The sequence below is a fragment of the Carcharhinus amblyrhynchos genome, chromosome 11, assembly GCF_965287045.1.
Source record: "Carcharhinus amblyrhynchos chromosome 11, sCarAmb.v2.hapA, whole genome shotgun sequence".
NCBI lineage: Eukaryota > Metazoa > Chordata > Chondrichthyes > Carcharhiniformes > Carcharhinidae > Carcharhinus > Carcharhinus amblyrhynchos.
Genome location: NC_137334.1, coordinates 58,808,029 through 58,824,212, shown reverse-complemented (window position 1 = coordinate 58,824,212; position 16,184 = coordinate 58,808,029). Strand labels below are relative to the sequence as shown.

The 16,184-nt window shown below is 41.6% G+C and overlaps 1 protein-coding gene across 1 annotated transcript in view; it reads left to right on the top strand.

The window, feature by feature from the left end:
* cobll1b (cordon-bleu WH2 repeat protein-like 1b) overlaps positions 1–16,184 on the top strand; it is a 172,945-nt gene that overhangs the window by 141,674 nt on the left and 15,087 nt on the right. The window contains exons 10-12 of the mRNA XM_080199172.1: positions 6,930–7,025; positions 13,605–13,830; positions 16,006–16,079. Coding sequence (XP_080055298.1) covers positions 6,930–7,025; positions 13,605–13,830; positions 16,006–16,079 — 396 coding nt within the window. The remainder of the gene's footprint in view (positions 1–6,929; positions 7,026–13,604; positions 13,831–16,005; positions 16,080–16,184) is intronic.

The window sequence follows — 16,184 nt, the reverse complement described above, 5'->3', positions numbered from 1 at the left end:
ACTAGAGCACCATCATGCAGACACGGGGAGAACATGCAAACTCAGCACAGAGAGTGACCCAAGCTGGGAATTAAACCCGGATCTCTGGCGCTGTGAGGCAGCAGTGCTATAACCACCATGCTGCATCTCAGGTCCCAGCGATTCAGACATTTCCAGGTTAATCCCTTTGATCGGACTGCAGTTCAGCTGAAACCATTCCATTCTCCCTCAGGCAGGGAGAAGAGACTGTAGATAAATGAATATTGCTCACGCTGTACAAATCACAGAGCGTTGGCAGGTGAAAATGCAAAGCAGGAAGTTTTGAATTGGAGCCAATTGCTGGACTGTTTTTCAAGTCAAAATATTCAAAAGTTCCAGTTTGAACTTGAGACTGCATGTGCAGCACAATTCCTTGGCAGCATCAATGTGTAGCCTGGCGAGTCGAACACTGAGATCACATTTTAAAATGATTGACGGGTTTCCCACTCAGATTTACGTCAAGTAATGAGCAGCCTGTTTTCATAGCACACTTTCCAGCAACTTTTTAGGAAGGAGATTGGATTACCTTCTGCCTGATTCTCATGTTAAGCTGCCGCAAAAGGATCAAGCAGAATAATAAATTGCAGGGCTGTTGCCAGGTTTTCAGTTGACTCTGATAAACCTAGGCCATAGCTGCCAGCCTGAATTAAGCTAAAGGATTCCATGCCACTATTCGAAGATAAGCAGCAGAGTGTTCTCCAGATGTTTGGGTCAATATGTAACCCTTAGCTGTGACCATGAAATGTATATTACTTGGTCAATCATTCCATTACTGTTGTGTGTGAGCATGCAATTAACAGATTGTATTTTCTGGAAAAATGCAGCAGCAGTGACTGTGCTTAGAAAGCAATTATCTGGCTAGAAAGTGTCTTGCGACATTCTGAAGGTGGAATTTTTGATCTCCCAGGGAATTGAGGGATCTTGGAGCTGATGGGAAAATGGAGTTGAAGGCTGTGATCAGCCATGGTCGCGTTGAATAATGGAATTGGCTCATCAGGCAATGGCAGCACGTTGGTTTACACTCTGCCAGAGACCTGGGTTCGATTCCTGTCTTGGGTCACTGTCAGTGCAGAGTCTGCACGTTCTCCAGGTGCTCCGGTTTCCTCCCCCTATCTGGAAGGTGTGCTGGTTTGGTGTGTTGGCCATGCTTAATTCTCCCTCAGTGTACCTGAACAGCCACTGGAGTGTGGCGACTCAGGATTTTTACAGCTACTTCATGGTAGCATTAATGTAAGCCAACTTCTGACACAAATAAAATGAAACAATGTTATCTACTCCTCCTTGAATTCCCCACCCAGCAGCAGCCATGTCATTCCTGGGCTGGAGGGAATAAATCCTAAATCAATTCAAAGGGAAAAATCCAAAGTTGATCATCAATGCGTTCCAGCAGATAATGATGACTACATCACCTAGCGAGCCCCTTACCAAGTTGTACACAGCAATCTCCGCTACCTCCAGGAACTGGTTCAGCTGTATTTTTTTTAATATCTGCGGCAAACCCACACTCTCTGCACAAGCCAATCTCCTATTCCAAAGATCATTGATCTTCGTGGAAAATAAAACCTCCTGATGTCTAGAGTGGGATTTTCCTGCTACGCTTGCCCCTATGATTGGGAAATCCTGCCCAACATCATCGGAACTAAGTTTGCATGGCCTGCCGCGCCTCCCCCCACCTTCTATGATTCGCATGGTGGTTGGGACAGGAAAATTCTGCCCCTGATGTAGTTCTAGATGTAATTTACATGCATATCCCTAACATTTCTGAACTTATCACATTCAAATGTTTTGTTCAGATACACACAATCTCGTTTCATCATTGTTTTAGATGCTTCAGTCAAATCTCGCCCAAAGCCGAGAATTAAAAGACCACGTTATTTGAGTCTCAAACGTTTTAAACTGCATATTAATCTAGTATCTCTTTGGGAAAGAACTGAACAAAATATTCTAAATGGTGCTGAGCCAAGGTCTCATACAAGGCCATTGTGCTTTTTGTGCTTGACTTAGCTGTGCTTGCTAATAGTCTATTTACTTTCGCTGCATTTTACTCTTTGGATGATTTGCCTGCCATTGCTGAATCAGAGATCATATAACCCTACAGTACAGAAAGAGGCCCTTTGGCCCATCGAGTCTGCACCGACCACAATCCCACCCAGGTCCTATGCCCATATCACTACATATTTTACCCACTAATCCATCTAACCTACACATCTTAGGACACTAAGGGACAATTTTAGCATGGCCAATCAACCTAACCCGCACGTGTTTGGACTGTGGGAGGAAACCGGAGCACCAGGAGGAAACCCACGCAGATACGAGGAGAATGTGCAAATTCCACACGGAATGGTTGCAGATAGGTGTAGGCGACGAGAAATGGGTATGAGGCTGGCATCATTGAGAGTAAATAGGATTATTTGGATTATTAGGTGTGAAACCTGAAAACTCAGGACTGCTGATGAGTGAGTGATGAGACTGTGTGGTGCATTGAACAGCATGAGAAGCTGGTGCAGAGAGTACAAGATGTGGAATCCCTACAGTGCAGAAGGAGGCCGTTTGGCCCATTTGAATCTGCACCAAGTCTCCAATAGTGCACTTTACCTAGCCCTCTACTCGTAACCTTACTATATACTCCATTAATCCCCCTAACCTACACATCTTGGGCACTAAGGGGTAATTTAGCATGGCCAGTTCATCTAACCTGCATATCTTTGGACTGTGGGAGGAAACCAGGGCACCTGAAGGAAATCCACCCAGACACGGAGAACATGCAAACTCCACACACACAATCACCTGATGCTGGATTTGAACCCTGTTCCTCATGCTGTGCGGCATTAGATCATTAAATTTCTTTTGGCACTGATGCCTGGTCTTCAGGGTCAGACTCCTGGAACTCACCTCTTTTGGCCCCCTTCCCCTTATTTTCTTCAGAGGGTTTTATGGCACTAATGGGTTGGGTCACAATATAGGGGGAGTAGTGTCGGTTCAGGCTCGGAATTGGGGCTGAAAGGGGTGATGTGGGTTTGATTGGGATATTGGGGGTGGGGGCAAGGCAACAGGGATCTGGATCAGGTTGAGACATGGGGTGGGAGGGGCGACAATTGTATTAGAGCAGCTCCAGATATTTGTGGGGGTGGGGGTTGCCCTCTGGAGGGTCAGGGGGCTATGTTGGTTGAGAGTGGTAACTCTCAGTCTGGGCGCTTAAAGGTTAAAGGGATCGTTTTCATTCTAATTCTTTCAAACTATCAGAATAAAACTGGCAAAACTATCTGAAGTTATTGATTGAATTTGCTTTGTCAGATTTTTCCCAGCATAGTGTACTTGTCCATAGGAAGTTAACCCTTCTGGGTAGTTGCTGGGTAAATCCTTGCATGGGAGCTACCAAGAGGGATACCCCAGTGCATCACTGGCCCATTACTTCCTGACTCCTCAATGTCACATAAGAGAAATACCCCAATGTGATTAGATGCATTGGTTACAACATGGGGGATAAATGGCGACAAAGACTAGTTGGGCAAAATGTCCAGTTTGAGGGTTGTGCAATCCATGAATTACACTAAAGCAAGGACTGAACAGAAGAATATTCCAGGAGGTTGAGATCCATGCAAGGTTTGTCTGCTTAGGTCATTCATTAAAAGTGCATCTGACTCGAAGGCTGTGGGCTGAGTCCCATAATTAAGAACCTGGGGGGCCGATTCTCCCATCCCATTACACTGCGTTTTTTAGTGCAACAGGCCCGGTGACTCTAGCGGTGACCGATTCGGGCTGGGCATCCAAGTCTCTGCACGTCTCCCAGCGCTGGATTTCTGACACCATTGGCACGGAGCTGCATAGTGTATGTAGAAAGTAATTTAAATAACATTAGCAGGCCTGAGACTGAAATCTCCAGGCCCCACTTGCCACTCTTGCCACGCCAGGCATGGTTCACTCCAGCAGGGTTCACTATCATTCCCCAGGGACTGGCAGCCCAACCCTAATGGAATGAAGGGGAGGAAATTGAGCCCCCCCCCCCCCCTGCAAAATAAAAGGGGTCTGCTTGCCAGGGGAGGGTGCCCCTGGGCATTGATGTCAGTGCCAGCCTGGGCCCCTGGCACTGCCAAGGGGCAAAGTGCCAATGCCCAGGGAGCATCATGGCACTAGCCACCAGGCTTTGGGTGGGGCCTGATGTGGGGGAGGCCTGATGGGTATGGGACCTCTTGGGGGCAGTGGGTAGGGTGGGTCCCACTGCCACTCTGCACTCGGGGCAGCCGGAGGTGGGGTGGGATTGGGAGAGGAGATCAAGGCTGGCCCAGGCATGTTTTGGGGGACCAGCGATCAGGCTGTGATGAGGGGGGGGCGAAGGAACGATATGGGGGGGTGTCAATGATAGGTGGAGTCGCAGGCTGCCCACCAATCGGGAGGCTGAAAAACGGGCCACTGCACATGCACAATGGCTCGCTCAGTGCTATGCTGCCAGCCTCTAGCAAGAATAGGCTCTGCCCCCTGCATTTTAACATGAATCACACTTGTGCATTCTGCAGTGCACGTGTGTGGGAGATTCTTCTTTTGTTTTTAAGCACCCGCTGAAAAACCAGGAGGATTTATTCTAGTTTTTATGCGAATTCAGCACTTAGAACTTTTTTGGGAGAATCGCCTCCTTGATCTCCCAATGTGAGCTCATAGTCCTGTGCCGAGCTGAAGAAGTTTTACGCAGTGTGAGGAATGACATATTAAACTGAGCTCATCTGCTTGGTTGATGAAATAAATATTTGAGTTTCCATTGCATTAATCTACTTCAACAATAAAACCTGCACATATAAACTAATATATAAATGTAAAATGTCTTGGAGCTTGTTATGATAAAGAGGCATGATGGATAGGGAAAGAAGGGTAAAGACAAGGGGAATCTGGTGGCATAGTTGGAAGAAGAGAATTTTGTCAGGTTTTTGGAGTGGATAACAAGATGGAAGAGAACTGAGTTGAGAATTCCAGAGAGTAGCGGTATGCTGGTTAGAAGAGTGTCAGAGCGAGTGAAGGAAGAATAGAAGTAAGGAATTCCAAGATTCATAGAAACATAGAAGATAGGAGCAGGAGGAAGCCATTTGGCCCTTCGAGCCTGCTCCACCATTTGTTACAAACATGGCTGATCATCCAACTCAATGGCCTAATCCTGCTTTCTCCCCATAACCTTTGATCCCATTCGCTCCAAGTGCTAAACCCAGCCACCTCTTGAATATTTTCAATGTTTTAGCATCAATTGAATGAATTCCACAGGCTCACCACTCTTTGCGTGGAAAAATGTCTCCTCACCTTCATTCTAAATGGTCTACCCTGAATCCTCAAACTGTGCCCCCTGGTTCTGGGCTCCCCCACCATTGGGAACATCCTCTCTTCATCTACCCTATCTAGTCCTGTTAGAATTTAAGTCTCTGAGATACCCCCTCATTCGTCTGATCTCCAGCGAAAACAATCCTGATCTAGTCAATCCCTCCTCACACATCAGTCCTGCCATCCCCGGAATCAGCCTGGTAGATCTTCACTATACTTCCTCAAGCAAGAACATCCTTCCTCAGAAAAGAGGCCAAAACTGCACACAATACTTGAGATGCAGCCTCACCAATGCCCTGTATAACTGCAACAACACATCCCTGTTTCTCTCGCGATGAAGACTGACATGCCATTTACCTTCTTCACCATCTGCTGCACCTGCATGTTTACCTTTAGTGACTGGTGCACAAGGACATCCAGGTCCCACTGCACACTCCCCTCTCCCAATCTACAGCTATTCAGGTAGTAATCTGCCTTCTTGTTTTTGCTTCCAAAGAGAATAACCTCACACTTATCCAAATTATACTGCATCTGCCAATGATTTGTCTACTCATCCAACCTGTCAGATCAGTCTGTCCAAGCCAACATTCTTCCTACTAACAAAATAAAGGTTAACTTACTGTTATTTGTGAAACTTTTGCTGCACACACTGTGTATTTAACCTTTACCAACACTGCTCAATGCATTTTGAGTTTGCGTGGAATTGCATTGAGATGTTGGAGAAATGGGAGAGTGCAGCATTTTAAGTTGAAGTCTTCTCTTCCCTTCATGGCTTTTCAGTGTAGCCCTTTTCAGCCTGTGTATGACAAAGTCACCATCAGAATTGGGGCAGCCCTCGAACTAACACTTGGTGTGCTGAAGCAATGTTTCTGTTACCGCAAAGTATTTTGTTGTGTTTCTGTGAGGGTATTTGAAACTTGGTGGCCAGAATTCTCTGGCTGTCAGCTAGTGCCTGATCTATTCCTGCTGGTGGCACATCCCACAGCTCGTTTCGCAGCAGCTTCAATGGGACGTCCCATTGACAGTGACGTGACCAGAAGATCCCACCACTGGCAAACGTCCCGCTGCCTCTCGTTGTTGAGAAACCTGCTGATGGGAGGTCAAAATTCTGGCAGATAATGTGCTGTGTGATGTAAAACAGGACTTAGTTTTATTTTAGTTTAGTGCAAGATTTAGTTTAATACAAAAGAGAACCACTAGTTTTAAATAACTTCCTCAGAAACAAGTGGCTGGATTCTATATGTTCACATAAAGTATGAAGACTTAAAGGGTTTAAAACTGTGCACCTCATATGGCTTTGTCAAACCTTGAGACACTTGTCAATTCTTGCCAGTTGAAGATTAATGTGAAACATCTCTTTTCAATTGATTATATTAAATCAAAGGAGATGTATTTATTTTAAGCAAATCAATTAATTCAAAATCTATATTTGTCCTGATTTGAAGCATTTAGGTTAAGGATTGAGGTACAAATCTTTTTGAGCTGTTCTAAGAATTCCAAAATAATGACTGCCTTAAACACACGTACTACAGAGATGTTTCAATAAATGTAACACAATTGGAAAAATGGTATTTCTGTATTGATGATGATGATGTGTTTTGTTCTGCCAGATTCTAATCTAGGACCAGTGGACTCCTGCCCAAGTCCTGTGGCTGCAGATGACACTGCTGCTGTTAAAATATCCTCCACATCAGCTGATGATCAAGGTAAAAATGTTCCCCACTTATCAGCGTATCAGTTCTTCTCATATCTGTATATGATTTGCTTAAATGAGAGTTCTGATCAATTTTTAAAAACAGAAGTTAATTTAACACAATTCTCTTGATACTATGCAATGTTTCAAAATAATATATTTTACGCAGCAATTAAAGGTAGGCCTTTTGATTGTGAATACTTGGAACATAGATCATTACGATGCAGTACAGGCCCTTCGGCCCTCGATGTTGTGCTGACCTGTGAAACTAATCTAAAGCCCATCTAACCTACGCTATTCCAATCTCATCCATATGCTTATCCAAGAAACACTTGCCTTTACGTAGTGACTTCATTACCTTGGGATGCCCCCAAGTACTTTACAGCCAATAAGTACTTATTGAAGGGTAGTCACTTGTAATTAAAAATATAAATTTAAAAATGTAAATTACTTGTACATAATGGACTGGGAATTAATCTTGGGCAGGAGGACAATACTGGTAATGGCAAACGGGCCGTCTGCTTTACGTTAGATAAATAAGACAAATTGTAAAACGTGCTATCAATTAATTAATCAGCTGACTTGATGCTCCTAGCCAATTTGACTATCTACCCATTTAAATGTCATTCACTCTTAAGAATAAATAAATACACAAATAAGAGGAATTCTGTTTGAAAGATGAATGTTTATATGTCCATTCAACAACTTGTAATGACATTCAGTTTCATGCATATATAGCTCTTGAAAAATAAATCAATAAAAATCAGCTTGCCTCGAGTTAGATATCTATTTAGGAAAATGTTGAATGAAGCCAGAGTAATAAAAAAAAAATCAATTGGACTGTTTTAAGCAAAGATTTTCCACTCATTTGAAATTAAATTATTTCAAAGATTAGTCAAACCAATTTTCAGTAAAACTGGAATCAAAATGCTACTGCCAGTGGCAAACAACATCTCCTCAGCCTAGAAGTATGGACTGCAGAGTAAACTATGTAACCAGTTCACTTTTATTATGGGGGAAGTGGAATTGTAATTTTTAACCTTGCCCCTTTTGCTGTCCCTCGTCTCTTCACCCTAGCCCAATCTCTCTCTCTCTCTCTCTCTCTCTCTCTCTCTCCTCTCCCCTCTTTCCCCCATTGCTGTCCCTTTTCCCTCTATACCTGTTGAATATATTTTGGGGCAGCACGCTGATACAGTGGTTAGCATTTCTGCTTCTCAGCGCTAGGGACCCAGGTTCAATTCCGGCCTTGGATCACTGTGTGAAGTTTGCATATTCTCCTTGTGTCTGCATGGGTTTTCTTTGGGTGCTCCAGTTTCCTCCCACAGTCTAAAGATGTGCAGGTTGTGTGGATCAGCAATGCTAAATTGCCCATTAGTGCCCCAACATGTGCAGGTTAGGAGCAGTAGCTGGGTAAATATGCGGTGTTACAAGGAGGACCTGGTTAAGATTCTCTGTCAGAGAGTTGGTGCAGACTTGATGGGTTGAATTAACTCCTTTTGCACTGTAGGGATTATATGAACAATCGACGATCTCCAGTTTCCAAGACTTCTCCAGTTTCAAAAAGTGTACCCTTTTCAAAGTGCCCATTTCTATCCACCTTAAGTTCAAAATGGCTGACCTCACATTTCCCTAGCTTGAAATCTATTTGCTGCAGTTTTTCACACTTATTTAATCTATTAATAACTTGTAATTTTGTTTCCATCCTGCTTACAATGTTGATCTTTGTCATCGACAACCTTTGATATTGGCAAACTCTTGCCACTCAATCAGTTTCCTAGCCAAGTCAGTAATTGATGTGTACTTGCATCAACTCCTGGAGCCTGCTCCATCATTCAAGAACATGGAATTAAGGCCATAATAAGATCAGCCATTTTTCCCACCTGTACCAGCTATAATCCTTCACTCCCTTTTCAACAAAAATCTGTCTAACTCAGCCTTGAATATGTTCAATGACTCGACTTCTAATGCCCGCTGAGATAAAGAATTCAAAAGAATTCAACCTCTGGGGGGGGAAAAAAATCATCCTCATTTCTTAAATGGGAGACCCCTTATTTTTGAACTGTCCCTTCCGTAACGGATTCTCCCATGCGACGAACACCTTCACTGGATCTATCCTGTCAAACCTCCGCAGAATTTTATATCTTTCAATAAGATCATCCTTCACTTTTCACTAAGTATGTTGGACTGACACTCCAATGAGTATCAGTCCAACATGCTCAACACTTGTAAGAGAACCCACCCCCCTCATTCCAAAATCAGCCTAGTGAACTTTTTCTGTACTGTTTCCAGTGCAAGTATGTCCCCTCTTAAGTTAGGTGACCGAAACTGTACACATTTAATCTAGTTGTGGTGTCACCAATGCCCTGAAGAGATATAGCTAGACTTTTCCTATTTTTATGTTCCTTTCCTGTTGCTGCAACTTGATTCAGCATACTTTATTTTCAATTAATCATGGGATGAAATGTTGCTGCTGGAGGGATTTAATTTATTTGTGCAAGTTATAATTTGGCCTATTATCATAAACTGTTTTGAAATTATATTCTTATGCAGTGCTGACAGTGCCTATGCTCATCAATCTCTCATTTTATTACACATGCATTGGCAAACAGTTGAATTGTTAAAACATAAACTGTAAATTATGGTTTTTTTTCATGAAGCCATGTATACTTTTTACCTCCTCCCTTAATAGCTCAGCCAAAATGGAAAGAGCTTGAAATTATTATGCACTTTACCTTTATAAAAAAAACTCAAATTTCATAGACATCTGAGCATGAACGTTCATTTCTCTGTCACATTTTTTGCCTGTTGTGTGATGAATGGAGAGACTGTTCTTGCTGACACAAAATGTTATCAGCCAAAGTAAAGACCATTCAGCCCATCAGCCATACTACTTCAAAAGAATCTCACTGGGGTTCTACCCAAACGAGTCAATTTCCTGAGGATCAGGCCTGCAAGTATTTCTCCCTTTTTCTGCTCCAAAATTAAATGCCCACCTCCAAATACTTTGTCCTTACAGTTTCTAATTTGAAATCACATTGTTACAAGCAACTACCAGTATGTTTAAGTTTAAATTGTTTCTCGTGGGAAGAGATTTGCAAATGACTGACTATTACCACCTGGCAATTTCTCCTGTTCCCAGATTTTTAAAAATATTTTTTCCAGTTGTAATTATTCCAAAGAAATCAACTTTAAAAAAACAGCTGAAGTAACCCGCCACTTTCATTCTTGTCTACAGATGTAAAAATCCAGTTCTGCTGAAAGAATGAATTGAATGGACTGTGACTATTCTGTGAACTGCATCATCTTCCTCCCTGTTTCAAGTCTGCAGCCTCCTTTTACTGATGTCTTTTTCTTCAACTTAATGAAATTATTTCTATTCTATTTCTGACATCTCCTCTGTTTTCGTGTGGCAAAGGCAATTTTTGCTCTCCTGAATTGATCATCTTACTGTGCTTCATCTCTTCTGTGTTCTAAGGAGTGCTCTGACGTGAGATATTAGCAATGCTTTTTGGCTAGGTTGATCAAGCTATCATAAAATGGGTGCAAAATATGGAGAGAGGTGGAATGTTGAGAAGGTGATTAAATATCTGTCCTCTGAGCAATCCTCCACTCAAGTTGGTGTTCAAGGCTTCTAGGACATTGTGTGAGGCGGGGTTGGGGGTTGGTGAGGGGGGTGTCTCCAATTAAGCTTGATTAACCTCCACTCAGTTAAATGCTACAAATGTGCAATTTATGCTAGATTTCACTGTCATAAGACACACATGAAAAAGCACACTTTATCGATTGTTTATAGGATTATGAATTGAAGGAGCTACACAAACCAGTGAAACTGTAATTAGCCTTAAAGTTTCCTAATTGTTCCATAATGTTTCCTAATGATAACAATTATGCTGATTCTTCCAATCAGAGAGAGGCCTAGTTGTATAGGGTGCAAAAGGCTACACAAAGACAGCATGGTGGCGCAGTGGTTAGCACTGTTGCCTCACAGCGCCAGTGACCCAGTTCCTGGCTAGGGTGACTGTCTGTGCGGAGTTTGCAGATTCTCCCCATGTCTGCATGGAGTTCCTCCCACAATCAGAAAGATGTGCTAGTTAGGTGCATTGGCCATGCTAAATTCTCCCTTGGTGCACCTGAACAGGTGCTGGAGTGTGGCTACTAGGGGATTTTCACTAACTCCATTGCAGTGTTAACATAAGCCTACTTATGACGAATAAATAAAAACTTTAAACTAAACTTTAAAAGGCTCAAGTTGTAGATGGGCTTACCTCAGCAGTCTGTTGTCTGGGCAGCAGGAATGTTTTGAGGAGGGCCATGTTCACTAGAGAGCCTTGGTCTTTTGACGATGGCAGAAACAATCAAGTATCTCTGATTGACGGTGAAGCTTGCAACAGTCTTGAACATTTAGTATAAGGAGATTATATATGCAAAGGTCTCCACTCTCAAGAACTGTGCAGTTTGATACTAAATTTTCTTTGGAACATATTTTAAGGTTGATGTATTTGTTGTTTTTTTGCTGTGTGATGCATTTGTCTTGTTTGACTTTTGTTTTCTGCACAATTAAAGAATGACAGACTACAAGATTGAGTCACTGATACTTTATTTTAAGTTCCACAATAATAGTGATTTATGTATTTGATTGTTGTTTGTCCATGTGTGCTGTGGACTTTTCTGTGTTGACTTTGGATGAATGTGTTTTTTAACTGAGTGCTAACTTGGGTTGAGGAAGTAGCAATGGTGGATGATGATATAACCATTGTAGGGATTAAAGAAGGCCTTTCCCCATAATTGTGATGTAACATAGGTAGATCTGCATAGTGGTAGGGACAGAAGTGTTGTAGTCATCGTGGGCTTGACTCGAGTTAGTGCCTACAATCCCTTTTGAGGGTTTGTTGCCGATATGCGTATTGACCAGCTCTATCTGAAAATCCAAGCATTTCAATGGTGAAAGAATTTTACCGATGCCTACTGAATGTGGAACAGTGGCCAGAATGACCTGTCATGGCTACATCATTGTAATGAGCTGAAATTGACCATGACAGCATTTTCTGGAAAGTTGATGCAGTAGGCCACATAGTCAGCAATCATGAGCAAATCTACTTTTGTCTTCAGCACTGATCTTCTGATGTCCATCTTGTGATTTTAATTCCCCTGCAGTTAATTCTTATCTTTTACAGGCAGAGTGGAAATAGACTAATTCTTTTGCATATGAAATATTGCATTCCAATTTAAGTTGGATCCATGCAACATTTCTGCATTTAGTCCATATGTGGAATATTTCTAAATAGGGCAGTCAAACACATGGCCCAGTGCTGTAAAGGAGGAACATTGAGCTTGAAAGTTTGTTCGGGCAACTTGAATATCAAATGGAAGGGGGAGGAGGGATGTTGCTGATCTGTTGGCTAAGATCTGGCATACTGAGTCCTCTATCTCTGCAGACCAACATTTGAAATATCACCTGGACTTCTCCAGTACACAACATCCTCCCCAGCAGCCCTGTGCACCAAGTCCAGCTGCAATTCTCAGCCAGAAGTCAGTTGAGGTCCCAACATTAGTCTTTGCCTTGTGGTGGATGGTTGCAGTGGGAGAAGGTGCCAATGATGTACTTAGGCCACTGGGAGCTTAGAAAGGAATATGTCCCAGGCTAGGATCAGCTGCACACTGTTTGGGTTAACTGGATTTTTGCAGACACGGATGCTGAAACTCTACCACATCGCCTGTCATGGAATCGGAGCAGGTGCTGGACAGACAACGGAAATGTCTGTTGATCTTGGGTAGGAATTTATGGTCTCACTCGAGCAAGGCCATAAATTCCCACCTGGGAAATCAGGAAAGCATCCTGCTTGCACTTAATTATTGACACTAATTCATTCTCTTATTTATGCATATCTCTCAGCAGATAACCTGATGATTCGCCAGTACTAAAGGAACAGACATCTGTTCATGCCGTAACTCACCCAGTAGCCAAAGTTTGCATCTTTAGGCAGACAGAAAGCTGCGGATTAAAAACAGTCAAATTGGACTCAATGTTAACTGTTCCCCTCTCCACAAATGTTGCCAGACCTGCTGAGTTTTACCAGCACTTTTGATTTCAGATTTCCAGCATCGGCAGTATTTTGCTTTTCCTTTCAAAAGTAGTGAGATTTTACCAGGAGATCATTTTTACAGTCAGGTATGAGTCAAATATAAAGTAAGCTGCTATTAATGTTAGGTCAGAAAGATGAGATGGAAGATGGGTAGCAGTACATTATAACAGTGTTATTGTTTAGTTACAATGAATGTTGTCATCGGCAGACACTGACATTTTTCAATGCATTTTGAAATTGAATATTATGGACCACACAGCAAAGGAAAATGTGTGTTTGAATTTGAGCAGGTTTATTATCTGATAAATAAATGATTTGGAAAGCTTATTGCCTTGCTGTGGATTTTTAAGAGGTTTGTTTTGTGATTTAATCCCATTAAAATACAGATCTGAAAGGTGTGTGTTCAGTTGTTGAACTTTTTGATTTGATAAACAGCTTTGTAAATTGATGAAGTACTGTCACCTGTTCATTAATGCACACACTTGACTCTTGTTTTCCTGTGGGTGCAGCTGGCATTGGATCTGAACGCAGCCTTGAGGAGATTGTCGAAACAGAAGAGATAAGAGCCCTAGATATTGATGCAGAAGGAGCTATTGTTCGAAAAGGAGAAGAGGCACTGTGCACACAGGTTTCCACAGATGTTCCATCCAATTCTGAAAACGCACAGACTTCAAAATCTGGTGACTCAGATATGCACAATTCCTATACTGTGACAGAAACCAAAACTGAGAACAAGTACGTACTGGTTATTGATATTATTGGTGACTTTTTGTGCACTTTAAATGACAAACATTGTTTAAACGGTTCCCAAAATAGTCTAATCCTTAAGTATTAAATTACTTTTGGACTAAATGGAGCTCAAACTGTTGCTTGCTATCCCTTTTGATTATGAACAGTTGTATAGAAATGAGGTAAAATGCATTATAACATTTTGTTCCAGTCATCTAGAAGGTAAAAATTCCACAGTAAGAATAAGGCAAGAGAGTCTTCTAATGATATAAAATATTGACTGCTTGAAGCCTGTTGCCATTTACTAAGGAATATTCATCAGATAGCTCAACTCAGGCTTTGCCTTAACAAACCTATTAGCATTCACTATTGTTGACCATGAAATTGACAGCAGCTTGAAGGTCCAGCATGTATATAGTTAAATCCAGAAGTTGTTAGTGATTCGCCATTCTTCTGCAGGATGCAATGTTGAAGTCCTCACTGATGAATATCAGTTGGAAATCACTGAACTGAACCTTGCATTTTTTTTTAGATTAAATAACCTTTTAAACTATACCTGTTTGAGTGGGGTGTAACTGGGTTTTCAGCAATACTAAATCACATTATTGCTGAATGGCCTGTCTCCCTCTGCAAAATTAATTTATGTTTTGTCAAATTTCTCCTGTCTATAGATTTTTGATTTTTCTTTTGTTGGTGTTAACACTTGTTGATTGTTAGGGACCAGATATGAAACCCCAAAGTATGTTATAGAGCCTGACTAGACCCCCAGATATTTTTATCTTTTTCACATTAATGTAAGAATAAGATGTTTCACTCCAGGTGTGATTCTGTAGATAGACTAGGAAGGTTTTATCAAAACAAATCTTACTTTAACAATATAGTTGAAATGCAACAAATTAATTAGCTTAATTTTTAACAATTGAAATACATAAACAGGACAAGATACAATTCTTAATAGCTAACCTCTTCCTGTTGGTTCCATTTTAAGCAATATTCCTCATAGACATAAACTCCCCTTCAAAAAAATAAGCTGGCAAACAACAGGATTGAGTGCTGGTATGAGCTACTAGCCTCAAACCACCAGAACATCTCTGGAGAGAGCTACCTGTTTTCCAGCAGGTGCTAAACATCAGGCTTAAGTGAGAGAGAGAAAAGGAGACTTCCTGCTCCTTACAAACCCAAGCAGAAACTGCCTGCTTGTTTCTGTAAGCTTAGCTGCATCCAGTCACATGGCTGTCTCTTGTCAATCAACCTAACTAAATCCTAGGGAAATACACCAAAAAAAAACTGCATTAGCTCAGATTAAAACAGACACCGCAATATCCAGGATCGATTTATGCTTCTGCATTCAGATGAAGTTTAAAACATTCCCCACAAGGCACATACCAAAAAAAAAATTCTTAAAGGCACAGTGTTATCAAAGAACAAAGAAAATTACAGCACAAACAGCACCTTTGGCCTTCCAAGCCTGCAGTGACTATGTTGACTCCTTCTGTACTAAAAACCCGTACCTTTTGGGGACCATACCCCTCTATTCCGATCCTATTCAAGTATTTGTCTAGACGCCCCTTAAAAACGTCACTATCATATCTGCTTCCACTACCTTCCCTGGCAGCGTGTTCCAGGTACCAACCATCCTCTGTTTAAAAAGTAAAAAACTTGCCTCATACATCTCCTTTAAACCTTGCCCGTCGTACCTTTAAACCTTTGCCCCTTAGTAATTGACTCTTCCACCCTGGGGGAAAAAGCTTCTGACAATCCAATCTGTTCGTGCCCCTCAATCTTGTAGACTTCTATCAGAGATATCACGGATATTTCAGCACATTCCACATGTGGATTCCATTAATTGCTTTTGTGAAATCCCTTGCGTGTATCTGGTGCTTATTCTTATACTAGGGTTTCCATCTGTTGAAAATTTGAAGCCAATTTACATTTTCTCTACATTTATCATTTTGCATGGAGTGAATAGTTATGCTTTAATTTAAATTTTTAAGTTTGAAAAGATTTTAAACCTTTTGTACAAAATCAGTTTTGAAGTACTGGGCACTATAAATGTTCTCTCTATAACACCCACCTTCAATTTTTTGTTGTTGAACATTTGCAAACACACTGCACAGACAGACACTCGTCTGCTTTAATGCCACGTCCATCCACTTTGTTTTTTAACTTGTACTTCAACAGAGTAAGTACAGCTGAAGGTGTCTACAACCAAATTGTGATGGAAAAGGATGAAAATTCAATGACGCCAAATATAGGTAAGGATCTGTCAGTGACAAACACATCTGGTGAGTGCCGTCTATAAACAACAAAGATATAAATCTACCTGGAATACTAAACCTTTAGAATTAGATTAGCATTTG